At 40.6% G+C, this 24168-nt stretch overlaps 8 protein-coding genes across 12 annotated transcripts; 5 read left to right on the plus strand and 3 right to left on the minus strand.

The window, feature by feature from the left end:
• Positions 1 to 21: 21 nt before the first annotated feature.
• On the plus strand, positions 22 to 3816 carry LeuRS-m (Leucyl-tRNA synthetase, mitochondrial). Its single transcript, XM_065491605.1, has 15 exons — positions 22 to 243; positions 578 to 790; positions 844 to 1086; positions 1146 to 1288; positions 1335 to 1451; positions 1506 to 1680; positions 1736 to 1880; positions 1933 to 2128; positions 2183 to 2349; positions 2402 to 2575; positions 2632 to 2814; positions 2871 to 3050; positions 3106 to 3323; positions 3376 to 3444; positions 3509 to 3816. The coding sequence occupies exons 1-15, from the start codon at positions 145 to 147 to the stop codon at positions 3791 to 3793; spliced, it is 2607 nt and encodes an 868-aa protein (XP_065347677.1). The 5' UTR covers positions 22 to 144; the 3' UTR covers positions 3794 to 3816.
• LOC135944574 (uncharacterized) lies at positions 3808 to 7345 on the minus strand. 4 transcript variants are annotated; one of them, XM_065491625.1, is made up of 13 exons: positions 7330 to 7345; positions 7131 to 7220; positions 6835 to 6935; positions 6669 to 6761; positions 6215 to 6610; positions 5980 to 6163; positions 5340 to 5922; positions 5016 to 5273; positions 4747 to 4966; positions 4605 to 4694; positions 4511 to 4555; positions 4301 to 4450; positions 3808 to 4243 (listed from the first exon to the last, which is right to left on the minus strand). In XM_065491625.1, the coding sequence occupies exons 4-13, from the start codon at positions 6705 to 6707 to the stop codon at positions 4043 to 4045; spliced, it is 2166 nt and encodes a 721-aa protein (XP_065347697.1). In that variant the 5' UTR covers positions 6708 to 6761; positions 6835 to 6935; positions 7131 to 7220; positions 7330 to 7345; the 3' UTR covers positions 3808 to 4042. The 4 variants fall into 4 exon arrangements, with proteins under 4 accessions (XP_065347697.1, XP_065347716.1, XP_065347706.1 ...); XM_065491644.1 differs by lacking the exon at positions 7330 to 7345 and having other exon boundaries at positions 6831 to 6935; positions 7131 to 7262; XM_065491634.1 differs by lacking the exon at positions 7330 to 7345 and having other exon boundaries at positions 6821 to 6935; positions 7131 to 7262.
• Positions 7346 to 7523: 178 nt separating this feature from the next.
• LOC135944622 (reticulon-4-interacting protein 1 homolog, mitochondrial-like) lies at positions 7524 to 9781 on the plus strand. The gene is made up of 6 exons (XM_065491703.1): positions 7524 to 7669; positions 8094 to 8432; positions 8503 to 8744; positions 8936 to 9127; positions 9189 to 9301; positions 9358 to 9781. The coding sequence occupies exons 2-6, from the start codon at positions 8120 to 8122 to the stop codon at positions 9743 to 9745; spliced, it is 1248 nt and encodes a 415-aa protein (XP_065347775.1). The 5' UTR covers positions 7524 to 7669; positions 8094 to 8119; the 3' UTR covers positions 9746 to 9781.
• Positions 9782 to 9887: 106 nt separating this feature from the next.
• Positions 9888 to 11226, plus strand: LOC135944634 (reticulon-4-interacting protein 1 homolog, mitochondrial-like). The gene is made up of 5 exons (XM_065491729.1): positions 9888 to 10075; positions 10131 to 10321; positions 10376 to 10561; positions 10608 to 10720; positions 10772 to 11226. The coding sequence occupies exons 1-5, from the start codon at positions 9928 to 9930 to the stop codon at positions 11175 to 11177; spliced, it is 1044 nt and encodes a 347-aa protein (XP_065347801.1). The 5' UTR covers positions 9888 to 9927; the 3' UTR covers positions 11178 to 11226.
• On the minus strand, positions 11180 to 14935 carry LOC135944643 (protein FAM76A). Its single transcript, XM_065491741.1, has 6 exons — positions 14730 to 14935; positions 12748 to 12812; positions 12282 to 12495; positions 12104 to 12219; positions 11717 to 11939; positions 11180 to 11661 (listed from the first exon to the last, which is right to left on the minus strand). The coding sequence occupies exons 1-6, from the start codon at positions 14829 to 14831 to the stop codon at positions 11437 to 11439; spliced, it is 945 nt and encodes a 314-aa protein (XP_065347813.1). The 5' UTR covers positions 14832 to 14935; the 3' UTR covers positions 11180 to 11436.
• Positions 14936 to 15265: 330 nt separating this feature from the next.
• On the plus strand, positions 15266 to 17571 carry GatA (glutamyl-tRNA(Gln) amidotransferase subunit A, mitochondrial). The gene is made up of 10 exons (XM_065491656.1): positions 15266 to 15342; positions 15498 to 15567; positions 15627 to 15786; positions 15852 to 16047; positions 16104 to 16289; positions 16344 to 16519; positions 16575 to 16780; positions 16835 to 17052; positions 17105 to 17310; positions 17370 to 17571. Exons 2-10 carry the CDS (start codon positions 15532 to 15534, stop codon positions 17531 to 17533), a joined length of 1548 nt encoding a protein of 515 aa, XP_065347728.1. The 5' UTR covers positions 15266 to 15342; positions 15498 to 15531; the 3' UTR covers positions 17534 to 17571.
• On the minus strand, positions 17564 to 21440 carry LOC135944553 (nucleolar and coiled-body phosphoprotein 1-like). 2 transcript variants are annotated; one of them, XM_065491592.1, is made up of 8 exons: positions 21296 to 21440; positions 20870 to 20925; positions 20750 to 20805; positions 18759 to 20693; positions 18598 to 18704; positions 18480 to 18542; positions 18342 to 18425; positions 17564 to 17855 (listed from the first exon to the last, which is right to left on the minus strand). In XM_065491592.1, the coding sequence occupies exons 1-8, from the start codon at positions 21398 to 21400 to the stop codon at positions 17703 to 17705; spliced, it is 2559 nt and encodes an 852-aa protein (XP_065347664.1). In that variant the 5' UTR covers positions 21401 to 21440; the 3' UTR covers positions 17564 to 17702. The 2 variants fall into 2 exon arrangements, with proteins under 2 accessions (XP_065347664.1, XP_065347657.1); XM_065491585.1 differs by lacking the exon at positions 17564 to 17855 and adding an exon at positions 17862 to 18253.
• Positions 21441 to 21597: 157 nt separating this feature from the next.
• On the plus strand, positions 21598 to 23260 carry RpIIIC53 (RNA polymerase III subunit C53). The gene is made up of 7 exons (XM_065491718.1): positions 21598 to 21686; positions 21841 to 22177; positions 22239 to 22364; positions 22415 to 22690; positions 22741 to 22815; positions 22869 to 23015; positions 23075 to 23260. Exons 2-7 carry the CDS (start codon positions 21845 to 21847, stop codon positions 23219 to 23221), a joined length of 1104 nt encoding a protein of 367 aa, XP_065347790.1. The 5' UTR covers positions 21598 to 21686; positions 21841 to 21844; the 3' UTR covers positions 23222 to 23260.
• The last annotated feature ends 908 nt before the right edge of the window (positions 23261 to 24168 follow it).

Below are 24168 nucleotides of genomic sequence, written 5' to 3' on the forward strand. Positions count from 1 at the left end.
CCTTGCCGGTGTTTTGATTCATAACTTTGAACAGCCGGAGCTACGGAGCTCGTGTGGTCTCACAGTCAACACCGCATGTTGCTGATCTTCTAATGTTTCGATTATAATTTTCGAACGGAATTGACAGCTATCACATCACCCAGCATGACAAATTTTCGGAAGTCCGCTCAGCTAGCTGGACGCCCAATATCAGTATTTTTCGACCTTCATCGAAGAAATTTATACAGCATAACTGGCCAATGGGTAAATATGTGATACATTATTATACTTACATATAAATAATAATATTGACAAACCTTTGAATAATTGTAAACAAATCACACTCCAAAAAATAGTCGAGGGCCTGTCATTAGATATTAGATGGCTAATTTTCATTCCGTTTCATTCAACTGTCAAAAAAACTTCCCTTGACAAACCCGACAGAACATACTTCTGACGAAAAATTGCATCATTCATTTACATAATTACACAGATTCTATGAAAAAACACAGTCCTGTTAATTTTTTATTTTGCTATTTGGCACTGGAATAAAAATTATTATATTATTTCATTTATTCTCATAAACTTTTAATTTTAGGAAAATTTAACTATGGACGTTCGCAAAAAAATTGAATCAACTTGGAAGCCAAGAGTTCAGGCTGCTGCTAGTGTAAAAAACAGCAACCCTCGTGACAAAATGTATTGTTTGTCTATGTTTCCTTATCCCTCTGGCAATTTGCACATGGGCCACGCTAGAGTATACGCGATATCAGACAGTATCGCTCATTTCTACAGAATGAACGATAAACACGTATGAGTTATCAATAAGAAGTCCTTAGCAGTATTTAATTGATTTTCTTGAAGGTCATTCATCCAATGGGTTGGGACTCATTTGGTCTTCCTGCCGAAAATGCTGCTAGATTGCATGAGATTGATCCTCACCACTGGACTAAAATGAACGTGGAAAAAATGCGGCAGCAACTGGATAATTTGGGCTGTTCGTTTGATTGGGACAGAGAACTGTCCACCTGTGAGCCTGACTACTATAAAGGCACTCAAGTCATATTTCTTGAGCTCTTCAAAAACGGTTTTGTCTATCAAGCCAAGGTATCTCTTTGCACATTTTTTTTTTATCAATATCCAGCAATAAAAGCTGAAAAATGCAGTCCCTAGTCAACTGGGATCCGGTCGACCAAACTGTGCTTGCCGATGAACAAGTGGACAAAGAGGGACGGTCCTGGCGGTCTGGTGCCAAAGTTGAGAAAAGAGAACTAATGCAGTGGTTCATTCAAACAACAAAATTTGCAAAGTAATTTTCACTTTATTGAAATTTTTGACTTTAACCCATTTTATAGGAGCCTTTTGGATGGATTGGACAGCCCGCAATTAGAAGAATGGAGAGACATAATTAAGCTGCAGAGGCACTGGATCGGCAAATGTGATGGCTACTTTTTAAATGTCCAAACTCAATGGTTTGATATAAAATTATTATTTATCAACCCAAAATCACCACAGCATCTTAACAGTGGCCAAACACTTAAGGCGTGGACTCGGTCACCCGAAGACAGGGGAATATTTGTGGCTGTGAAGCAATCACACCCGATTTGTGGAAATAGGCTGCTTACTAAGGAGTTTTTCACAGATGCGTCTGTTGTCCACCCTTTGCACAATACTATACTTCCTGTTATTGTACTAGACAAAGTAATTTCATTTAAATTATAGATTATGTTCTATTTTAATCGATTTCCACATCAAGGAAGAGCTAAGCAGTGATGACAGTGCTTACATAGGCGTTTCATCTAGCCAGGAAGATTTAGACATTGCTTCTTCACTTTCAATACATTTCCCTGAAGCTTCAAACATGACGAGGGAAGAGGCTGCAAAGATTATCAAAGAGAAGGGTGAATTGCTTTATTTGATTGCTGTTGCATATTTATTATGGAAAAATTACAGGTCTTGGCGAAGGAAATTTAGTCAGCCATCATTTACGAGACTGGTTGGTGTCTCGCCAGCGGAGATGGGGCACTCCGATTCCAATAGTTCACTGCATCTCTTGCGGCCCACAACCTGTGCCTGCAGAACAGCTCCCTATAATTGTACCTTCAGCAGATGAGGACATCAATAAATGGAAGCAAACTTCCTGCCCAAAGTAATTTGATAAAATAAATAATCCTGTATTTGCTGTAATAATTTTTTGCACTAGATGTGGCAGCCACGCAGAACGAGAGACAGACACAATGGACACATTTGTTGATTCATCTTGGTATTTTTTGCGTTTTCTTGATCCAAAAAATCAGCAGCGCCCCTTTGACCCCTCCGTTACAAACTCACTTATGCCTGTTGACCTTTATATCGGTGGCAAGGAGCATGGTGTGAAATCCAAAAATCTTTTATCCCCCCATTTTAATCTGATTTGGTTTAGCCACTCTGCACCTGTATTACGCGAGGTTTATGGGACATTTCCTCCACTCAATCGGATGGCTGAAACATCCAGAGCCTTTTAGCAGATTGTTAGTGCAGGGAATGGTGATGGGTAAGAGTTACCGCCTAAAGAACAGTGGCAAATACCTGCAGCCTAAAGAAGTGGACACTTCAGGTATATAAAGGAACATTTTAAATTCTCAGTCACTCATTTTAATAAAATGAACTCAGGCAAGCAGCCTGTGGAGCTTGGCACTGGAGCACCCATTATTGAAACTTGGGAGAAGATGTCCAAGTCTAAATTCAATGGTGTCAACCCTGAGGAGGTATTGGAGGAGCTAGGGTGTGATGCCACCCGCCTTGTCATTTTGGCAGATGTTGCTCCAACATCGCACAGAAAGTGGTCTGAAGACAGTAAGTCTCGAAGGAATCAAGATTAAATTTAAAATATGAAAATAATGTTTTTTCAGCCTACCCTAGCATTCTTAACTGGCAAAAGAAGCTTTGGCTCACTGTATTTGAATTTTTAAATGAAAGGAAAAATGAAACTATAGAAATCTCTGATGATATTTCTGCAACACTTGTGAAAGAGGAGGAGCGGCTCTGGGACAAAAGAAATTACTTTCTCTCTGGCATCACCTTCAACTATAGTAAAATTTTGCGCTCTTTTAAATAATTTATCTGCATTCTCCAATAAACCCCAAGGAAAGTCGCAGCAGCTCAGCGTAGCAGTGAGCAAGATGAAAGGATTGACAAATGAACTGAGGAGAACACCCAAAGGGCTCAAAGGTTTGTCGGTCCAGTTTGAGCGGGCCCTTGCACTGCAGCTTGTTGCGCTGGCCCCAATGGCACCGCATTTTGCCTCTGAACTCTGGGCTTGTGTTGCATCTGCCGCGCCAATGAAGACTAATGAATTTGACTGGGTGAGATATTTGGTGGTTGTTTTACACTTGAAAATACTAAGCTACATTTCAGAGCAAGCCAGTGCTGGAGCAAAGGTGGCCCCAGTTGGATGCAGAGTATGAACTAAGTTTAAATATTCTGGTACGTTGATATTTATGATTTTTGTACTATTACAATATATTTCACCAAATCAATAATTTTCCAGCTCAATGAGCGAGAAATTGAATCAGTTAAATTGAGCCAAGATGAATTCCGAGCTATGCGGCCTAATGATGCCCTGCAGTTGGCAATGAGAAATGTCAGATTCGTCAATATGCTGGGCAAATGGAAGGTGACCGATATTTTGCTTGAGAGAATGGAGAACTATCAGATGAATGCCTTCATTACATCAGTGCGAACTGAGAACAGTGGTCCTCAACCAGAAGCTCAAAGACTTGGCAAGAAAACCAGGAAGCCAAAAGGCATCAACCAAAAGGACATAGTTGAATAATAAAAATGGTTACGTTCACAAGTTATAGTTACTTTTTATTATCATACAGGTCTTTTTCTTTTGATTGGAAATGAAATTTAAAAATACACAAAACATGTAAGACTTCCAGTTGTTACATCTCATTGCTGCTTTTACATAGAGTTAGGGTAACAGGTAACTTAATGCAAAAAGCTCGTGTATATATATAGTATTGCTTGATTGGATGGATAGCAGCGTAAACGAGATCAAAGGATTTCTCCGAAAAGAAATTTATTTCTTGGTTTTCAAAGAAAATAGTGTGGATCGCAAGGTTGGCAAGAATCTTAGATCATCCACGCGCGCCAATAAATCTTGGCGGTCCACCCCATGCTGACCTACATGGCCCAAGAAAGCTTCCTCTGTGGCGAAAATGTTTCCACAGAGAGGACAAACCCAGCGAGCACTCACGCTCCCACACCGACTGATGCTCATCTGAGGAGATGATTGAAATAAAATATCACAATGGAGCGACAAATACTATACAGCTACCTGAAATTCTTCTATAGAATGTGGGTGTTCTCTTAGGAAATGGGATCTCAGTCTGATTGGGCTCAACTCTTGCAAGTCGCATGAAACGCATTCAAAAGTTTGCGCAGATTTCATACATAGCTGGGAAATTTCTGAAATTTCTTCCTCCATCTGTAAAAGTGACAGATCAATTTTTACATTAAAATCGGAAGGATTTTACCAAGAACTTACCATTTGAGCACTGGGATCACTCTTAACAGCAACAAATGCAAATTCCTGAAAAAAAGCAATAACCAAGTGATAATAGAAAAAAATATCAACTTACCGGGCGTATACAAATGTCCTCTTTGTTCAGCTTGTGATCAATCTCTTCTTTGATCATAAAACTTCTTTCAAGCGAAGATATTATCTTGCCCTAAAAAATAATTTTTTCCCAACTATTTGCAAAATAAATTTTCATGACTAACCTTAGTTTTGGGAACTACCACCTTCAACACATTCTTAGCATTCTTTGATTTTGTTGCAGTCTTTTTCACAACAGGGTACTTCTGTTTTCTCGGTGATCTCAAATTCTTTACATAATCAGGACATATGTTACAGTCATTTTTTTTTCTGCAGCACACCTTGAGGTGATGTATCATTATCGCCAGGGATTTGAAATCGCGTTTTCTCTTACAGTGGAGACACCTATACAAGAATTTTATCTAACTTGAAACAATTTTACCTTGAGTCTTACTTATAGATTTCATGGATACTCCCATCTACCGAATAATGCGTGTTCTTGTCCTTGTTTACTTCTTTTGTGTGATAGAGATAAATGTGCTTCTTCAGTCCCTTTTCACAAAAGAAGGACTTGCGGTTCAGTGGTGAGCAAAACCGGCATTTGAGGGGAATAGGGTTTTTTTGCGAAAAGGACTGCCACTGTAAGTGCTTGACGAAAGTGAATTTGCTTTCAAACGAGCGGAAGCAGTCAACGCAAGTCATACATTCCTCTCTAGAGATACCAAAAGGAAAATATTTAGATATGCATGAAATATAAAAGAATAATAAAACTCTTTACTTTAATGATTTTATAGATGGTGGTGTTTTCTCTGGGAAGTCGTCCAACGTGATTACCATAATTGCTGGCGTGCTTGCCTGAGTAATAGGGCACTCAGATTTTGGACTTGAAGGTGTTCTCATGGTCATTGCTGGTGGATTTGTAACATGTGGCCTCTTGGGTCGCAATTCCACGACCTTCTTCTTGGGATTAGTTTCAATTGGCTTGTGCTGTGTGGCAATTAGATGAGGTTGTGTGACATTCAGCTGGGATTGTGCCACCATATGCCTAAAATCGTTGAGCATCAGCTGCTGTTGCAGGACAGGCATGTTGGGACAGTCAACAGTTGGAACTGGCATCCTTTGAATCAAATTGTTGTTCCTGTTTCCCTCAACACTGTATTTGATGAGGTCAGAAACAGTCTCATGAGCTGGTACACGAACGCGTCGATTGCGTAGCAAGTGCAAGAGCTGCAAACACGTGTCTGCGGGAATGTTGCGCAGTTGTTCAGCCATGTACCTCTGTGGAGTCTGGCACAGACTGTACACCATCTCAACAGCTCTATGTTCGTCGTAAACATCAGGTGGTCTTACTTTCAGGCCAGCTATTGATAAAAAAATTTATTTTTGATGAGGTTAGCAGAGTTGATAGATATGATTACCATTCACAACAGTCTCAACAAGAGCCATTTCAATGACATTGCCAACAGTTAGCTCGACCTGTGGTTTGGCAAGTGGTTTTATTATTCTATTAACCAGATGTGGTTTAGCAGTTGAATTGATCACTTGATTTATCTTAGTACTTATGATGTTCCGTTGGGCATTTCTCAAATTTTCGTTTAGAACCTGCAGTCAGAATTTGTTAAAACTATATACAGGAAAAATTGATAACGTTACATTATTTGGATTCTGGTAAGGTGGGGGAACAGGGAGTGGTTCTCTGGGATGAACGATGACAGATGGATCTTTAGTCGGTTCAGCCAACAAACATTTGTGAGCGGCGAAGACATTGGCTGAAGTGGACAGGAACCCACATTGATGACAGCGCTCCACCTCCCCAAGAGAAACAAACTCATTCCGCAAATTGGCAACATTCAGGAATGCTTCTTGCACTGCAGCTGCGTCGCGCAAATCTACTCCGTCAAACACATCCGGGCTGATGTCATGCTCTGAGTGGGCATGTTGGAGCAATTCGCACTCATTTTGCAATATCTGATCGCAAAATCCACAAACTGGTCCCATTCTTTCTGAGGCAAAGAATAAGGTTGGCTCTGCGTCTGGATCCAAGTCCACCTGCAAGACAGTTCTCTTCAATATTCCAGTTGTATGATATTTCATGGAGTGTACAAACCTCCCAGATTTCCTCTGTTTTAATGGTTTTAATATCCATTGCAATGAATATGCAGCCAGAGTTACACTTATAATGTCAGTGGACATCAAAGCTCTGTAAATATCGTAAATTTGATTAAATTTGTATACGTTAAATTCACAAATAATTAATACAAGATCATACCAACCGTTACTAGTAGATAGCTTTTCTAGTCTTGAGCGAATCGACAGGTGAAACCATTTCTTAACTCTTTCTCATTGCAGACAACGGAAGTACCGTATTATATACCTAAAATTGAGATAAAATTGTACAACTTTGCACAGCAATAGACCAAGATAACGAAAATCTCATAATAAAAACGTGCATGCTTTAAATAACAAAAGAGTGAATAATGAACAAACACAGAGAGCCACCGGAAATGTTTCAAGTTAAATTATACTAGCATGACAACCCTCGGTTGTAGTTATTAAAAAAACTATCTACCTGTGCTGTGCAACGATAAGTGGTGTGAGTAACGATTAAAAACACGCCAAAAGGTGATAGCACGACACAGTCACGCTGCGCTTGTCTTCACTGTGAACAGTTTCAAGCAGAAGTGAAGGAGTGTGAAGAAATGAAAACAAACACATTTGAAAATATGCAGGTATATCATCTCAAATATATACGAAACTGCAAGTTGTACCATATTTATTAATTGGGATTGAAGCGGGAAGTTTAAACATCCCTTTGTGTCTTTTGCCAGCACTTTGCAAGCACACGCAGCAGTCTGGAGCACAAGCACAAGCACAGCTCCCACCTGCACCTGACTTAAGTGCCTTGTGGATCTAGTGGCTCTACTCCCACTCCCACAATACCACCCACGCCGGCACGCCCACATCTGCAAAGCAGTATGGCGTTGTGGCTGTTCTTTCAGAGAATGTTCAAGTAGAATTGTAGAATTTGTAGAGGGGGATTGAATCAACCAAGAACCATGATTCTGTTTGAATGAGTCCGCGAACGCAAGCTAGAGCACAGACACCCAGGTATACACAAAGTAGCCACTATTAGTGTTATGATAAACAGCCAATAGCTTAAATAAAATACATTGCTAAGGACAAAATCGCTCTGTAATCTGCTCCATAATCAGCGTAATTATGTATACGCAATGCTGATTGCTATGACATAAAATTAATCGTTGATAAAAGCTGATGAATGGTGAATTATATAATTTTTCATCGAAGGTAATTTTCTTTTTAATCAAATCATCGTAAAGATAGTTTGTTTTAAATTACTCAGTAGAGCGTCAAACTGGTGGTTACATATGTAATTGTAACTATACACACGGGTCTTTTTTTAGGCTCATCTATCTCCACAAAATCAAATTATTATACAGACACCACGACCTTCACAACATACAATATTATATTATTATAATATCTATTTGCACAGTCAATTTTTTAACTTCAGAAGACAGCTGAAATCAAGGAGACAAAATGACAACATTCAGGTGCTCTCAGATGATGGCCTCAGTGCTTGCAAGAAGCGGCGGAAGGCTTGGATATCCGACCAACCGGAATGGTCAAACAAAACACAGAAATTCATCAACACAAGCAGAACCTGATCTACAAACTCCACAGCAACAGAGTTGCAGGAATAGAATGCATGCTTGGCAAATCCACGGCTTTGGAGGAATTGATCAGCTAAACTTGACTGACTCTGAGCGAATTCCAAAATTACTCCGACCAAATGAAGTGATTGTGCAGATGAAATTTACATCAGTTAATCCCATTGACACTGCAATGATTGGTACATATTTTTTTATTAATACAAACCTCATCGAATAAAATTCGAATACAAAAATTTCTTATATTTACAGGAGGATACGGAAGCGCATTACTTGGATTTGTGAGACAGGCTGAAGAGTTTGTCTTAAAGAATGCTGAGTCAGAAATCAGCTCTTTGGAATTTCCAATCACTTTAGGACGTGATTTCGTTGGGGAAATAGTTGAATGTGGAACTCAAGTGAGGCACCTTCAAATCGGCGATGTTGTTTGTGGAGCTGTTCCCCCTTTTAACAAAGGCACCCACTCTCAATACGTAGCTGCTTGTGCAAATTATGTAAGTCAAATGAGAACAAGCTATCCTGTTATTAAAAGCAAGATTTTATCCCTATTAAAAATTGAGCTGGCTTTAAGAAAGCCCAGGGGCTGAGTTTTAGCACAGCCTTTTTGGGGCCTCTGCACCTGTCATCTCATCAGTTAGCTTTCGCAACTGAACTCCTTTTGTTCATTTGAAACCCTTAATTGCAGGTGGTGAAAAAGCCAGATTCTATGGAAAACTGGGTTGCAGCTTGCATCCCGTATGCTGGACTTACTGCTTGGTCTGCGCTATGGGCACCATTTGCGGCACAGGTCTGGCCACAGACTAAGGTTTTAGTGCTTGGAGGCTCAGGAGGGGTTGGTTCAATTGCTGTTCAAATGCTGAGGGCTTGGGGAAGCAGGGTAAATTATATCTACTTGCAAATTATTAATTAATTAATTAAAGGAAATTCTTCTAATTCAGGTGGTAGCAACTTGCAAAACAGATGCTGTCCCAACCTTGGAGTCATTTGGTCTGGAAGCTGTTCTAGATTACACAAGTCCTGATTTTGCTAGAGATGTTAAACTGTGCGGACCGTGAGTGAAAAAAGGCGTATAACTGAAATAGTTCATAATGTCACATTGTACCCAAGGTATGACGTGATTCTGAATGCGGCCGGCCTTCCTGGCACACCCCACATGGACAGTATCAAAGAGTGGAAACTGGCTCGGTACATCACCCTATCTCCTCCACTTCTCAGCAACTCTGACAGTCTTGGTGTACCATTTGGTACTGTGAAAAGTGTGTTAGACGCTTCAGCGAAAAATTTTGAGTCCTTGAAGTCTAAGGGCGCGATTACCCAGTGGGGATTCTTTGCTCCTTCTCAAACTGGGCTGAAGCAATTAATGCGGCTAGTGAATGAAGGGAAAGTGAAACCATTGGTACACAAGAAGTTTAAGTTTTCCGAGCTTCCTCTTGCTTACAAATGTCAGCAGGAAGGTCATGTCAGAGGGAAGATAATAGTTGAAATGGATATGTAAATTTTATATGGTTAAAAATAAAATGCTTTATTAAGATTGTTGTTTACGTTAAAAATTTCCCTGCTGGTTATGCAGAGATGCGCAGAGATAATGACAGTGACTCATCAGTTCTGCTCCCACCATATTTTTTTCGTGTGGTTTCCTACACAGACCAAATCCGCCTGAAAACATTGTCAGTTAAAATGCATTCCTGGTGCATAAGCAACTTTGGAGGCCCTGAGCAATTTTGGCTGAACGTTGAAGATGTGGATCTACCTGCCCCTGGTTTAAATGAGGTTTTGATTAAAACCGTGGCGCACTCCATAAACCCAATAGACGAAAAAATGCTAGGTGAAATAGGGCGTACTTAAGTTAACCTTATTTCAACAGTTTTAATATGTGACAGGTGGATATGGAAACAGCATCATGAGTAAATTTCGGAGCTTCCCTATCATCCTTGGTCGGGACTTTGTCGGTGAAGTGTTGAAGAACGGCAATGGCGTTTCTAAGGTGAACGTAGGCGACAAAGTTTGGGGAGTTGTTCCACTAAATAAAAAAGGCGCTCTCTCCACACATATTATTGTGCATCAGGATCATGTAAAATTTCATAGAGCACAGCATCCAATCCATTTATAAATTTTATTTAACTAGATGACCAAAAAACCAGAGGTCTTAGATGCCATGGAGGCAGCCTGTTTGCCATTTGCCGGGCTCACAGCTTGGTCTGTGCTGTGGTCGCCAAGCTTGGGGAGAAACAAACCTAAGGTGCTTGTGTTGGGTGGATCTGGAGGAGTTGGTTCAATTGCGGTGCAAATGCTCAAGGCCTGGGGCTGCAGGGTACATTTTTATAAACTGCAGAAAAAAATTAAGTAGCTTAATTTAGGTCGTTACTACCTGTAGCACTGATGCAGTTACTCGACTCAACTCTTTGGGACTGCACAAGGTCATTGATTACAAGAGCAATGAATACAAACAGCAAGTTATCACTAACGGACCGTAAGAAAATTTGAAATTCATATCCGTGTTTGCGTAACAACTCATTTTTAGTTACGACTTAATCTTCAACTCTGCTGGCATTGAAGGACTGCCCCACGAAGAGTGCTTAAAAAAATGGAGTTTGGCCAAGTATGTGACCATTACGCATCCGATGATGAAGAATGCTGACCAATTTGGGCTTGTGCTGGGGATGTTTAAAAGCTTGATTGAGTTTGTCTCTGCCAACGTGTACACCCTAATTACCAAAGGTGCGATTGTAAAGTGGGGAATGGTTACTCCATGCAAAGAAGGAATGGACGCTCTCACCCTGTTGGCTAACGATGGGAAGATCCAGCCTCAGATACACAAAGTTTTCAAATTCTCTGAGATTCCTTCTGCATTTAATTGCCAACAAGAAGGACATCTCAGGGGTAAAATTGTGATCCAAATGGACGAAGATTTACTTAAAACTGAATAATATTGCATTAAAATCCTTTATTAAAATTAATGAGACAGGTCAATTAAAATTGTAGCGGCTGATTTCAAAAATAGATCCAATTAGAAGTTTCAATGAACGTTTGAAATTCGAGCTATTCATGCCAGACAAGCAATTTGGAATTAACCGCATTAGAATGAGGCAGTGATCTTCACTGTTGAGATTACAAAACTATTTTTCTCGTTGAAACCTCAGAATATCTGATTATAGCAGTACTGTTTTTTCTTTAAAAAACCCGGATTCATGCAAGTGACGGACTGTCAGTTCCACTGCCGCTGCCCGCAGCAATTTCTTTGCTCAAAACTCCCTTCCCTTTGCTTCTGGAAAGAACGGCCAATTCCTTCTGCATACTCTTCATCTTGATTTGCATCTGCTCGGTTTTATTATCATGGTCCTTCTGCATAGACTTCATTTTAGCACGCAATTCTTGCTCGACGGTAAAGTGTTTCGCTTTCAATTCAGTGATCTGTAATACAGAGAATCAAACACTCGCTCGGCAGCTAAGTCGGTCGCTGTAATACCTGCTTGTCTTTGCTAAACAGACTAGCATCCTTTTGCTGCAGTTGCTTCTGCATGGAGGCGATCTTCTCCTTGAGCTGCGTCATGGCTACAACGTGATCACTAGATGTCGGGTCGATCTCGGTGATGGGCGTCGGAGGGCCCTTTTGCACCTTCACAGGCGGCTCACCGGGCATTTTGGTTACATCAACGCGGTGTGGACGCTTGTGCTTGTAGTGACCCACCCTGAAAATCGGATTTGCCAATTGATATGATGGATACGGGTAGTGTTGTCACTATTACGTCGCTATTGTTACCCAACTCTGTTCAAGAGCCATCAATTTTAACGGCCTTTTCAGCTGACCGATATAGAATTAACAAGTGCAGGAAAAAGAAGAAAAATGGATTACTTGTCTTTGCGTTCCTTCTGCTGCATCTTGTGCCTCTCAGCTTGCGTCTGTTTCGTCTTGGCCAGAGTCCGCTTGTAACTCAAAGTGCAAAGCCAGCAAAGCAGTTTTCCGTCCACCTGCGAAACACATCATTGTTATTTCGGTCTTTTTGCACACCCCGTCGGCGGCGTTTAGAAACCTTTTTATCGTCATCCTTGCGGTCAAAAGCGCACTTCTGCTTGCACTGCTCACACGTAACTGGCGGCCCGTACTTTTTTTCAGAATTCGAACACCGCTGGCACTTGTTGTTTATAAAGGCGGCAATAATGTTGCAATATTTGCAGGCGCTCGGCTTGCCGTATTGGATCACATTTTGCTCGCATTTTTTGCAGATCGTCGAAGTGCTACCCTTTCTGCAAACACATTTTGGAATGGGCTTAGGCACGTGTTTTATTGTTGTCGGTCAATGGAGCTGAAAACTGGGTTAGTGAGCGTCGCGTCACTTGTGTTTTGGTAGGTTATTTTTAAATGCACTGCCAAAAGCAACTTGCTCAACCGCTTTTACGTGCGAAGCTGTTCTAAAAGTGCACCAACTTTTCAAGGCTAATGTTAATGGTTCTACGAGGTGCAGTTTTGGTAGTATAATTATGGTACAGAAAACTTACGTGCTCTGCTGGAATTCAGACCGGCAAAATGTGCATTTGACAATTGGAAAGGCACCTCTGCACTCCTGAAACAAAAATTTATTTCGCAGGGTAGAATGGTTGGATTGGTTTTATAAGAAGCATAAAAATTCATAAGAAATTACAAAATGGGGATTTCCTTGGGATCTGGTTTCTCGATTTCATTTAAACCAACTTAAATTATAATTTGTCTCAATGCCTATTTAAAATTGTAAGAACGTCAAGATTTAGGACTAACCCTTCTGTTTCTAGATAATTAAAGGTATCCTTAATAAGAATTTTACTAAAATGAACTTTAGATCATTGTAAATTGTTAATTTAACTAACAAACTCAGGTCTTTAAAAGCGGGCGAATCACTAGTTAAGTGCTAAAAACATTTTTTGAGAAAAAGGAGAAGGGGAGGCAACGATGTCGGAGATTCCTGTGCAGTTATAACATTAAATCAACCAATTTAAAGTTAAGCTACCCTGAAAATGATCTAATATAAAATTCAATGCTTAGAATTTCAAGTCTGTTTGCCAAGATACACGAATAATTTAATCAGAACGTTTATTGGACCTAGAGTTAAGTAAAATGAATGGACGAATTGCGATGCGATAGTATTAAAATAATATTCTGGGGGCAAGCCATGGAACTAATTTCAAACTTGCCAGCATGAAGGCATCATGGCTGAATGCTCCCAATTAAAGAAAGAGGAGAGTGAAATATTTCCGAGAATAGCACAATAAGAGAAATAGAAAAGACGGTTCATTGACTAGGACAATACATAGAAACAGGTTAGCCGCTCTAGCTTCTCAGCGCTCAAGTATTTTTATCCCTTCTACGCGAAAAGGAAAGAATTTTCAACAAGTGAATTTTTGAAAGTCCGGTTTTGTAGTTGCTGTCGTAGGGGGAAGAGTGGCGGGGTTCCACTAAGATTTTTTTCAAGCAATCCTTTCTTTGAAAGATGAAGGGATGATATTTTGAGTGTGTCGAAATCAGCCTCACAATACAGGAACAGGACGCTGTTTAGTTTTCCCTACCGCAAAATTTTAATTTTTAAAATTCTGACCCTACGGTGGGAGTTTTGAAGTAGCAAAAGCAGTGCTATGTTATTTAGGAATGCATAGATTTAAAATCAAACCCTTTTACGTAAATAGGTCGAGAAGAAGATGCTATTTCAAGGCTATAAAATCCTTCGCAACATCCCCTTGGCCGCAGCAAATAATGAAAATCAGTGAGGCAGATTGATATTAGCGAATTCTTGCTTTTCACGGCACTTACAGAATATAGAAAAATTTGATATTTGACAAATTCAAGTTCAAGCTTTTTGATTTTCAATACAATGCGTACAGAGAAACTTAATCTGCAAAAATCAGCAAAAAGCTTAAATTAATTTAATGTACGAAAAATAGAAACCAAAGTGAGGCCTAAGAGACAGGTACTAAAATGCAAAAAATAAATAGTTTATCAACCAACTTGATTAAATTTTAAGTGCAATCAATTTAAACACCTTGTGGTTTTCGACTCGCCTCGCGGCAACTACGCCAAAAAATACGCAAAAAGAAAAATTAACTGTTAACTGACGTGTTGAATTGAAGTCTTGACACTGCTGATGTTAATAAAGAATGTAAACGAGGAAAAATTATTAATATTGAGTGCTCTTTAGATGCTCAATGTATGTATTCAGATCAGTGTTTGTTGAATATGAAATGCTTTATATTTTCAAATGAATGTTCAAAAAATTTACATAATATCTACGATTAGAAGAAAATTTATGAATCAAAAGTGTTACACATAAAAGAAAGTCACCGCTACAGGTTTTCTTTGATTATTTGTCCCCTCGAGAGTATTTTTAAGCACGAAGTCTTCAAAATAAAATGCCTTCAAATATCTGTGGGGATATTTCAAGCAGAAGGTACGTAAATCTAGTGATTCCTGTTGCTGAAATATTTTTTACTTATTCAATAGAAACAGCCCTCACCTTGCAGAGCTGCTGTCCAGCGGACAACTCCTCAAACGGGTGCCTGGTGAAGCACCGAGAGCAGGCAAACAAAGCGGTCGCGCTACTGCTGTTTGAATTCATTTCGCTGGGTGAATGAATAGGCCGGATTGAGCAAAAAACTTAAAAATCCAAAAAAATTTAGTTTCGACTCTAACCCAAACAACCGAGTTTAGTAAGAAGCTTCAGCAGCAAACACCAAAGCAGTCAAGGTACGATTGATGCTATGCTACCATACGCAAACGCATGTGAAACGGCAATCGGCGAAAACTGACTAATCTTAACCTCTTTGGATGCTAGGGGTTTATTTACGCAAGAGATGATACAACGCCATTTAAATATTATAAAATTGGTAAATGTGTATTGAGAATTAATTTCAAGATGGCTTCCTGTCATAGCTCACTTGACCAAGAATATTAAGTGTACTCTCTACTTCTGCTAGAGGGCTTCTCTCTTCTGATTGGTCCGATTGTGCCATCGGCCATATGGGTGCTGTTTTGAAACGGAACGCGGTACATACTGGTACATACATAGGTGTAGGCCTGTATTATTATTTACAAGAGCTCATAAATAAAATATTAGGTGCATAACAAAGGTATGTATAATATTTCTCAGATAACGCGCATAAATAAATGATTATGAAGTATATTTTTGTTGCAATTTTGTGTGATATTACACAACAATAGAGAACATTAGGAAAATTACACAAAATATCTTCCAAACTTAACCAGTCTTATTGTTTTCTTTCAGGAACATTGGTAAAAGAGTATTATAAAAGACAAAAATGATTTCTCGTGCATCTGGAATGACAATAAAACAGGTGACCTGATAATTATTTTATGGAGAATTAATAAATATTCGTTGTATTCATATTCGCAGCTTTCTAAGGAGTTGCAAGATATGACTATTGCTCCAACAAAATTGTGTGAGGCGTCATTGAAAAGGATTAAGAATTCTGAATACCTGAATAATTTTATAACTATTTCAAAAGAGCTTGCTCATGAGCAGGCTCTAGCTTCTGAAAAACTAATCAAAGCAGGTTAAATCCTTTTTTAATAAAAGATTATGTTTGGTAAGTCTGAAAGGTGACAATATTCGTTACAGGAGAAACTCGAAGTCCACTGGAAGGGTTGCCTGTAGCTGTAAAAGATAATTTCTGCACCAAAAACATTAGGACTTCTTGCGCCTCGAAAATGCTTGAAAATTTTATCCCGACTTACAATGCAACGGTTGTACAAAAATTGGTTGACCATGGTGCTGTAATTGTTGGAAAAACCAACATGGATGAATTTGCAATGGGGTAGAAATAAAATTTCTTGAAAATGAGATGCAGAAATTAAAGTTTGAACTTGTTAGATCTGGAGCGGTGGACTCTGCCTTTGGCCCAACAAAAAATATTTGGAAAACACCAAGTGGACACTTGAAAGTAAATACATTTCAAGGAAACCAAACCAAAGCAGTAGATGAAGATAAGGATTGGTTCATTGCGGGTGGCAGTTCAGGAGGAAGCGCTGCAGCTGTTGCTTCTGGAGCCTGTGTTGCGTAAATAGTCAAACTTCCCAGTGATGGCATTTCCTCTAACCAGAAGCTCTGCAGGGCCCTTGGCTCGGACACAGGAGGATCAACAAGAATCCCCGCCGCCTATTGCGGCATTGTGGGGCTGAAACCAACGTATGGCCTTTTATCCCGTCATGGACTTATTCCTCTTGTCAATTCCATGGATGTGCCGGGAATCTTAACAAGAAATGTAGACGACGCCACTTTAATTTTCAGTAAACAAAAACACAGCAAATCGTAAATGAATGTCAATATTAAAGGATAATTTAGATTTGCTTGCTGGTTGGGACCCGAAAGACTCTACGACTGTCCAAGAAGATTTTGAGCCAATTGATTTGGAATCAGACTTCAACTTGCGCAACATCACAATAGGAATCCCTCAAGAATATCACAGTCCAGGCATTGACGCCCAAGTTTTGAATTCTTGGAGCAGCGTCACCACTCTGCTGGAAAAGCTGGGAGCCACAATTGTTCCTGTAGGTCAGGTTGATATTTACCAAAGCTAAAAATTAATAAAAAGTTGTTTCAAGGTTTCGCTGCCTCACACAAAGTACTCAATTGCCTGCTATTCGATTTTAAACCACTGTGAAGTGGCAAGTAACATGGCGCGATACGACGGCATCGAGTATGGTTTGAGATCTGCGGAGCAGCAATCAACTGAAGAGATGTTCGCAATGTCAAGAAGTCAGGGGTTCAACCAAGTTGTCCGGGGAAGAGTCATCTCTGGCAATTATTTTCTGCTTAGCAGGTTGGCCAATTGCTGTTAATTTTGAATCTAAACTATTTTAAATCGATTGTAGGAACTATGAAAACCATTTCATGCAAGCCCTCCGATTGCGCCGGCTGATTGCAAACGATTTTCTCAACGTGTGGGCCAATGGTGTGGATTTGCTTTTGACGCCAGTCACTCTAGGAGAGGCTCCACGGTTCTCAGAATTCACATTAAAGGACAACAGAGAGCAGTGTGCCACTCAAGATTATTGCACTCAGCCAGCCAATCTAGCAGGTATACAGAATTATTTTACGTGCAATGATATGAGTAAACTGGAGTTAAATCGTTTATAGGTTGCCCTGCTATCTCGATTCCCACTCAACTGTCAGAAAACGGTATGCCGCTTGGACTGCAACTTCTAGCTCCAAATTTTGGTGAGCGAATTTTGCTCAATGTAGCAAAAACCATAGAGACTGAAGTCAATTTTCCTAAACTGTTGTTCGACGATGGAATTTAGAAAGTATGAATTTAATAAAGACGTAATTTGATCATGGATACTTTAGTTTATTGGAAGCTCCTCACTGCCAACTTGCACAAAAATAAATCTACAAATGCTTGCCAACTCACATTATGAGGTAAACGTGAAGCACAAAACAATCAAAGTAGAAGCGCGGGTGGTTAACGCATTAATCAAATTTGATGGAGTTCACTGTTGTTGAAATGAGGCCACCCCGGTAGCTTCCTCTTTTCTTTTTTGTCTTCTCAGCACGGAACGATTTCCCTTTTGTGCACTTCAGGTCCTTGTTGGCTTTCTCGCCCCATGATCCACGAGCACCTCTCTGCAATCGCGCAATCAGTCAAATTTTATTTTTTTATTTACGGCAGGGCCGGGCGTCTGTTGGTGTCCTACTCCACTACCCCCTCTGCCGCTCCCCCAACCACCCCGATTACCAGGGCTGTGTCCTCTCCCGCCCCATTGGCCAGGGCCGCCTCCCCTTCCACCTCTCTGCCCAAAGTCTCTGCTCTGACCACGACCACCCCACTGGCCGCGGCCGCCACCCCTGGACCCCCGGAAGCCACCGCTTCCCTTCTTCTGTTCCTCACTGTAAACCCCAAGATATCCTCGCTTCCCAGCCAGAATTTGAACATCTTTCCCGAATTTGTAACCCTTCCCCGCCCCATAGCCTGAGCCTTCTACTAAAGGGAATCCGGGAGCGAGCTCTTCGTCACCACCGCTCTGCAACCATAACAACACTGGTGTGACCAACAGACAACCCTTCCGCCCAGTCAAATTGACTTGGATGTAGTTGATTTTATCTTGTTACCTTTGCCTCAAAAGAGTTGTTGGCCAGTCTAGGATCAATTTCGACCTCTTCCTCTCTGACTCTCTTGAAAGGAACAGCAGCACCCTGGTATATCAGATTTAAATAATTTCATCTACTCAATATGCATGGCAAAATTACCTTCTTCCCTGCTGCTGCAGCTTTAGGTTTGCCTGTTACAGGAGAATCTACAGCAATCTTTTTCTGTAAAGAGAATTAAATCAATTATATAGGTCAGGATATTAAATTAGCAAAATACCTCTGGAGGTGCATCTGCTGAATCAAGTTTTCTCTTTAATCCTTTTGCTTTTGGCTTTTCTTCCTCATTAGTGTCACTCTTTCCATTTACTTTTGGTTCTTCCTCATCTACAAGATACAAAAATTCAGAAAATTATTTTAAAACCAATTGGCGCAACATACCTGAAGATTCCTCTTCACTTGAGCTCTCTTCTTTCATGGCTGGAGCTGGGGATTTCTGTGCCGCAACTTTCTTTTTGGCAGCTTCATCTTCTGAGGATTCCTCTTCAGACGATGACTCTTCTTTAGATGCTGGCACAAACGCTATTTTAGCGATTGGCTTGCTCGCAGCAGCTGGTTTTGCTGCTGGCTTCGGTTGGGCTGCTTCCTCTTCTGACGATTCTTCCTCGCTGGAGCTCTCCTGTTTCTTTTGAACAGCCGCTTTTTTGGCTGGCTGAGCAGCAACAGGTTTCTTTGGCTCTTCTTCATCTGAGGAATCTTCCTCGCTCGAACTATCCTTCTTTACTGGCGTCGCCTTTGCTACTGGCGCTGCCTTCTGCGGCACTGCAGGCTTCTTTGCTGGTGGCTCATCTTCCTCTGAAGACTCTTCACTGGAGCTCTCCTTAGCAGGAGTTTTCTTTGCAGCTACAGCAGGCGCTGCCTTGACAGATGGAGCGGGTTTTTTGACTACAATTGTCATCCCCTCTTCGTCAGAAGAGTCCTCTTCACTAGAAATCTCCTTCTTCGCAGCTGGAGTTGCCGCTTTCTTCACAGCTGGAGTCGGCGCTTTCTTGGTAGCAGGAGTGGCTGCTTTTACAGCTGGTTTTGCAGGGGTCTTTTTAGCAGCTTCCTCATCTTCGGAGGAATCATCTTCGCTGGAACTCTCCTTCTTCGCAGCTGGAGTTGGCGCTTTCTTCACAGCTGGAGTCGGCGCTTTCTTGGCTGCAGGAGTGGCTGCTTTTACAGCTGGTTTTGCAGGGGTCTTTTTAGCAGCTTCCTCTTCTTCAGAGGAATCTTCTTCACTGGAACTTTCTTTTTTGGCTGCTGGTGTTGGCGCTTTCTTGGCTGCAGGAGTGGTCGCTTTCACAGCTGGTTTTGCAGGAGTCTTATTAGCAACTTCCTCTTCTTCAGAGGAATCATCTTCGCTGGAGCTTTCCTTCTTCGCAGCTGGAGTGGGCGCTTTCTTTGCAGCAGGAGTGGCCACTTTTACAGCTGGTTTTGCAGGAGTCTTATTAGCAACTTCCTCTTCTTCGGAGGAATCCTCTTCGCTGGAGCTTTCCTTCTTCGCAGCTGGAGTGGGCGCTTTCTTTGCAGCAGGAGTAGCCGCTTTCTTGGCAGCAGGAGTGGCCACTTTTACAGCTGGTTTTGCAGGAGTCTTATTAGCAACTTCCTCTTCTTCGGAGGAATCATCTTCGCTGGAGCTTTCCTTCTTCGCAGCTGGAGTAGGCGCTTTCTTTGCAGCAGGAGTGGCCGCTTTCACAGCTGGTTTTGCAGGGGTCTTTTTAGTAACTTCCTCTTCTTCAGAGGAATCTTCCTCGCTTGAACTCTCCTTTTTGGCTGCAGGAGTTGGTGCCTTCTTGGCAGAAGGCGTTTGCGCCTTCGCTGCTGGCTTCACCAGTTGCTTCTTAGGAGCATCATCTTCGTCAGAAGAATCTTCTTCGCTTGAACTCTCCTTTTTAGCGGCAGCAGGCGCATTTTTAGCAGCAGGTGTTGCTACTTTGGGTGTAGGTTTAGCAGGAATATTCACTACCTCCTCGTCCGAAGAATCCTCATCGCTGGAGCTTTCTTTTTTCTTTGTAGCTGGCACCGCGGCAGGCTTGGCAGGTGCCTTTGCGGGAGCCTTTTTCACAGTTTCCTCCTCTTCTGAGGAATCATCGCTGTCTGAGCTCTCAGCTGGTTTCTTGGAAGCAGGGGTGGTAGCTTTAGCTGGTGTTGCTTTAGCTGGCGCTTTTGGCGCAGCAGCTGCAATTGATTTTGCAAGATTTGCCTTCTTCGGCGCCTCATCCTCACTAGAATCTTCTTCGCTAGAACTGTCTTTCTGAGTCACGGGTTTTTTAGCTAGGTGTCCGTTCGTGATTGGTTTCTTCTTCGGCTCAGGTTCACTCTCTTCAGAAGAATCTGCAAACACGTTCAGATGAATATAACAGCTAATAATAATAAAGTAAGCATTTCACCATCATCATCTGATTTTTCCAAAGTAGCAAGAAGATTCTTCTTCAGCGGAGATGATCTAAATGACAAATTTGTTTTGATTAGATTTATCTATAGTTGATTTTCGATCGGAAGAAACTTACGAGAGAAAGAAGTTGATTACATCCAACAGCTTTGGTGAGCTATGCGTCAGTGGTTTCTGAAATTAAATATCAGAAGTGAAAAATGTTGCACTGAATTAGAGAAAATACAATGTATGTATATTAATGTATAATGTATGATTCTGTAAAAAATGAATGTGTCTACATATATGTATTTTGGTATTTTCTAATATTTCGTGAATGGGTGAAATAAATTCAGTTTTACAAGCAAATCTCTTGCATTTAAAATAAATGAAATATTATTACTAAAAATTAAAGTCATTATAATCGGCACTACACGTGGTGTGCGGCATTGTTTTCATTCGAGGTGGCTGGTATTGACTGATAGCGGCTTTTGTGTAAATTGATTAGTTAGAGCGATTAAACGAAATAATAACTTAAGAAAACTTTACAGCGAGGTGAACCTACCGCTGAGGTCTTATCCTTGTAAATTTGAGCGATCGTCTTGTCCGTCGAGCTCAGTAAATAATCGTAAACTAGGGAAGGCGTGATTTTATCCGCTTGCGAGGCCATGCTGCTCGACGCTAAAAGAGAGAAATCAATGTTAGTTTCGTTCTCTGCCGCAAGGATCGTGGCTTCGTGGCCCTGGTCACATGGTCATGTCCTGACCAATGAACAGTCGCCTCCAACAGTTTTTTGATACCCTCCTTGACGGTGACGGCAGCTGCTTGAGCTGCGTGTAAATTTGGTAAAGTGAACACATGGGCTGTGTGGCTGTGTTTACAATTTTTCTACCGATGATTTCGCAGCCGTTTTCCGAGATATTTGAACTCTAATCAAATATTTAGCATCGGCCAAGGTATGAAAATAAATTGAGGCTAATCTTTTGCTTTCACTTGCTATATTCATGTGGAAAAATATTGCAAACATTTTGACAGCTCCACGACGACCACTTTAGTTTCAAAATTCACTTTTCATGTGCTGACCACCTCACTAATTTTTTATCTCACCAGACCCATGGCCAAACCCCAGGCGGAATGTTCGTCGAGCAAACAGGGCATGAGTCTGCCCAGCCTGAGCAACGGCTTGCTTTCCTCCCTGGGCAGCAGGCCGTCTGGTAGACTCGAGTCCTTCCGCACGCCTCGCGACCTCACTCTGGGTGCTGTTTCATCAGTAGTCAAACAGAAGCGGAAGTTCGAGCCTATATTGCCGACAAAGGGCAAGGCCAAAGCCACCCCTCCTAAGCCGGTTGTGGCCAGCACCAGCAATGACTCGGGGAAAAACAAAGAGCCTCCTGCGAAAAAACCTCGGAAAAGACCGCCGCCGAAGGAGAGAACTACATTCATACAAGTATAAGATTGATGATTTGTTTGGGGTGCAAGAGAAAATAATTTCCATTCTTTTCTCTCAGACGGAAGGATCTGTGTTCGGGCAAGGACAGGCCGAAAGGCAGATAAAAATCAAAGAACACTACCATTGCTCATCCTCGAGCAGCTCAAAAAAGACTGACATCATTAGACCTATTATTAAAAAAGAGGTAAAATTTCATAAGAAAAAATTGTATTTAATATATTCAAACTTCAACAGGTAGAAGACCAAGTACGAGAAAGCTATTCCGAGAATAACGAAGATATAGTGATTACGGAAATGAAACGCTCAGATTTTCTTGACAACCCCAAATCGAAAATCTCATGGGGTGACTCGAAGCCATTCTTGATTCAACAGAATCGAGTTCCAAAAATGGAAATAAAGCCTGATCCCGACGGCGAGGGTGACAATATGCCTCAAAAAATTAATGTAGATCCAGATAAACCAAGCATCGCCAGTATATTGACTGGTAATGGGGAGCCATTTTTAATTCAAGTAAGTGTTGGCCATGGTATAAAAGATTTTCCTGTCTAACAATTAATTAGCTCCCAGATTGCCTTCCTGGCCGCGTGGAAATGCCGAGCGATTCATCACAAGTGTCAACCACAGGAACGTCTAAGGTACGGTAGCTATGATAAAATGTCAGATTAGATTCTCATTAATTAGTTTGCAGGCGAAGAAAAGTATGCCTGCAACTTTAAATGATTTGCCTGAAGGTAGCATAGGATACATCGAAATTTTGCAATCTGGAAAAGCGAGATTGAAGTTAGGAAATCACAAAATGTACATGGAAATGGGTGCTTATAGTAGCATACGACAGGTAAGTCATACGATTTGCTGGACTTTCGGAAATTGATTGTGAAATCTTTGTTATTTCAGGAATTGGTTATGGTTGACGTCAACACTGATGAAAAGAGAGGAAATATGTGCGATCTTGGTCAGGTCAATCATCGTCTCATTTGCGTTCCTGATTGGCAATCTGAGCTTGCGGAAGCATTCAACAAATCTGAGTGTGATACTCACTAAAATGTACATATATTTCTAAAAATAAAACTGCAATGGTTACATGCGCTCTTTATTTAAACAAACCATACACGCAACTGTTACTCAAAAGCAGTGCTGCTTCATTTTTAAAAATGTCAATTTTGACAGCAATAATTGTGGGAATGTAAACTTGCAATAGCTTTTATTGATATAGTTTTTAGTTATTGAATTTAAGTATTTTCGGAAAAAAAGCTAAAAATTGGAGTGAGCCCCAATTTTTTACAATACGAATCTAGTTCAGTTTGAGGAGAAAACCTATTGCAAATAATAAGGGTTGTTTTTTTCCACCACCACTGGTTGGTACCGGTTTTATACCACTCACAATCAATTCTTCCCAGTTTCTCGCGCATGGAATTGCACAAAATGGATATATTCTTTTGGTAGAAATAATAATGTAATATTTGCCAAATGTACAAAATTATTTCACCTTTAAACTTGTCTAGAGCGTGTTTAATAACTTTCTGCAATTCTTAAAGTATACCAATCTATTTTAATGAATTGCGGGGGAGTTGGAAAGATCCAGAATCTGCAATGCCTTACACATTTTTTTTTTCTTAAAATCGAGTTTTTGCAATAAACCAAGTTAATTAACTTAGCAGGATATAAAAAGAATTATTTTTCAGTATCATAAAACTGATTGAATTCAATTAAATAACTCTGAATTTCAACGAGGGTGAAGTCTAATATTCAGTTTCCTTTTTTGTCATGAATTCCCAATATCATTTTGGTTCAAGATAATACCAGAGGCAAAATATTTCAACAACTAGGGGGAATTTACTGTTATTTGTATTCATTAAATTTAAATCTGTGTCATATTAATTGAGAATCTGCATTTTTGGTCTTTTGTAATAGCAACATTAGGTCTTCTGATAAGAAGAAGCATTATTTTCATGCTCCCCACGAATCAAACAAATTTATTGAATGGAAAA

This window comes from Cloeon dipterum, chromosome 1 (assembly GCF_949628265.1).
Source record: "Cloeon dipterum chromosome 1, ieCloDipt1.1, whole genome shotgun sequence".
Classification (NCBI taxonomy): domain Eukaryota; kingdom Metazoa; phylum Arthropoda; class Insecta; order Ephemeroptera; family Baetidae; genus Cloeon; species Cloeon dipterum.

What these genes read in the sequence shown, in the direction of transcription:
- LeuRS-m (XM_065491605.1), top strand. Translation starts at nt 145, where the DNA reads ATGACAAATTTTCGGAAGTCCGCTCAGCTAGCTGGACGCCCAATATCA. An exon ending in AAAGATTATCAAAGAGAAGG is followed by an intron (nt 1,881 to 1,932) that starts GTGAATTGCTTT and finishes GAAAAATTACAG; the next exon opens with GTCTTGGCGAAGGAAATTTA. An exon ending in AGACTAATGAATTTGACTGG is followed by an intron (nt 3,324 to 3,375) that starts GTGAGATATTTG and finishes GCTACATTTCAG; the next exon opens with AGCAAGCCAGTGCTGGAGCA.
- LOC135944574 (XM_065491625.1), bottom strand. Translation starts at nt 6,707, where the DNA reads ATGGATATTAAAACCATTAAAACAGAGGAAATCTGGGAG. An exon ending in CTTACCAGAATCCAAATAAT is followed by an intron (nt 6,164 to 6,214) that starts GTAACGTTATCA and finishes TTCTGACTGCAG; the next exon opens with GTTCTAAACGAAAATTTGAG. An exon ending in TGGTAGTTCCCAAAACTAAG is followed by an intron (nt 4,695 to 4,746) that starts GTTAGTCATGAA and finishes ATTATTTTTTAG; the next exon opens with GGCAAGATAATATCTTCGCT.
- LOC135944622 (XM_065491703.1), top strand. Translation starts at nt 8,120, where the DNA reads ATGACAACATTCAGGTGCTCTCAGATGATGGCCTCAGTGCTTGCAAGA. An exon ending in CATTGACACTGCAATGATTG is followed by an intron (nt 8,433 to 8,502) that starts GTACATATTTTT and finishes TTATATTTACAG; the next exon opens with GAGGATACGGAAGCGCATTA. An exon ending in TAGCTGCTTGTGCAAATTAT is followed by an intron (nt 8,745 to 8,935) that starts GTAAGTCAAATG and finishes CCTTAATTGCAG; the next exon opens with GTGGTGAAAAAGCCAGATTC.
- LOC135944634 (XM_065491729.1), top strand. Translation starts at nt 9,928, where the DNA reads ATGCATTCCTGGTGCATAAGCAACTTTGGAGGCCCTGAGCAATTTTGG. An exon ending in TCAAGGCCTGGGGCTGCAGG is followed by an intron (nt 10,562 to 10,607) that starts GTACATTTTTAT and finishes AGCTTAATTTAG; the next exon opens with GTCGTTACTACCTGTAGCAC. An exon ending in CAAGTTATCACTAACGGACC is followed by an intron (nt 10,721 to 10,771) that starts GTAAGAAAATTT and finishes ACTCATTTTTAG; the next exon opens with TTACGACTTAATCTTCAACT.
- LOC135944643 (XM_065491741.1), bottom strand. Translation starts at nt 14,831, where the DNA reads ATGAATTCAAACAGCAGTAGCGCGACCGCTTTGTTTGCCTGCTCTCGG. An exon ending in TCTGAATTCCAGCAGAGCAC is followed by an intron (nt 12,496 to 12,747) that starts GTAAGTTTTCTG and finishes ATGTGTTTGCAG; the next exon opens with AAAGGGTAGCACTTCGACGA. An exon ending in TGTTTAGCAAAGACAAGCAG is followed by an intron (nt 11,662 to 11,716) that starts GTATTACAGCGA and finishes TCTGTATTACAG; the next exon opens with ATCACTGAATTGAAAGCGAA.
- GatA (XM_065491656.1), top strand. Translation starts at nt 15,532, where the DNA reads ATGATTTCTCGTGCATCTGGAATGACAATAAAACAG. An exon ending in CTGGAATGACAATAAAACAG is followed by an intron (nt 15,568 to 15,626) that starts GTGACCTGATAA and finishes TCATATTCGCAG; the next exon opens with CTTTCTAAGGAGTTGCAAGA. An exon ending in CGACGCCACTTTAATTTTCA is followed by an intron (nt 16,520 to 16,574) that starts GTAAACAAAAAC and finishes AGGATAATTTAG; the next exon opens with ATTTGCTTGCTGGTTGGGAC.
- LOC135944553 (XM_065491585.1), bottom strand. Translation starts at nt 21,400, where the DNA reads ATGGCCTCGCAAGCGGATAAAATCACGCCTTCCCTAGTTTACGATTAT. An exon ending in GTAATCAACTTCTTTCTCTC is followed by an intron (nt 20,806 to 20,869) that starts GTAAGTTTCTTC and finishes TTTGTCATTTAG; the next exon opens with ATCATCTCCGCTGAAGAAGA. An exon ending in AAGTGAAGAGGAATCTTCAG is followed by an intron (nt 18,705 to 18,758) that starts GTATGTTGCGCC and finishes TGTATCTTGTAG; the next exon opens with ATGAGGAAGAACCAAAAGTA.
- RpIIIC53 (XM_065491718.1), top strand. Translation starts at nt 21,845, where the DNA reads ATGGCCAAACCCCAGGCGGAATGTTCGTCGAGCAAACAGGGCATGAGT. An exon ending in GACCTATTATTAAAAAAGAG is followed by an intron (nt 22,365 to 22,414) that starts GTAAAATTTCAT and finishes AAACTTCAACAG; the next exon opens with GTAGAAGACCAAGTACGAGA. An exon ending in CTTATAGTAGCATACGACAG is followed by an intron (nt 23,016 to 23,074) that starts GTAAGTCATACG and finishes TTGTTATTTCAG; the next exon opens with GAATTGGTTATGGTTGACGT.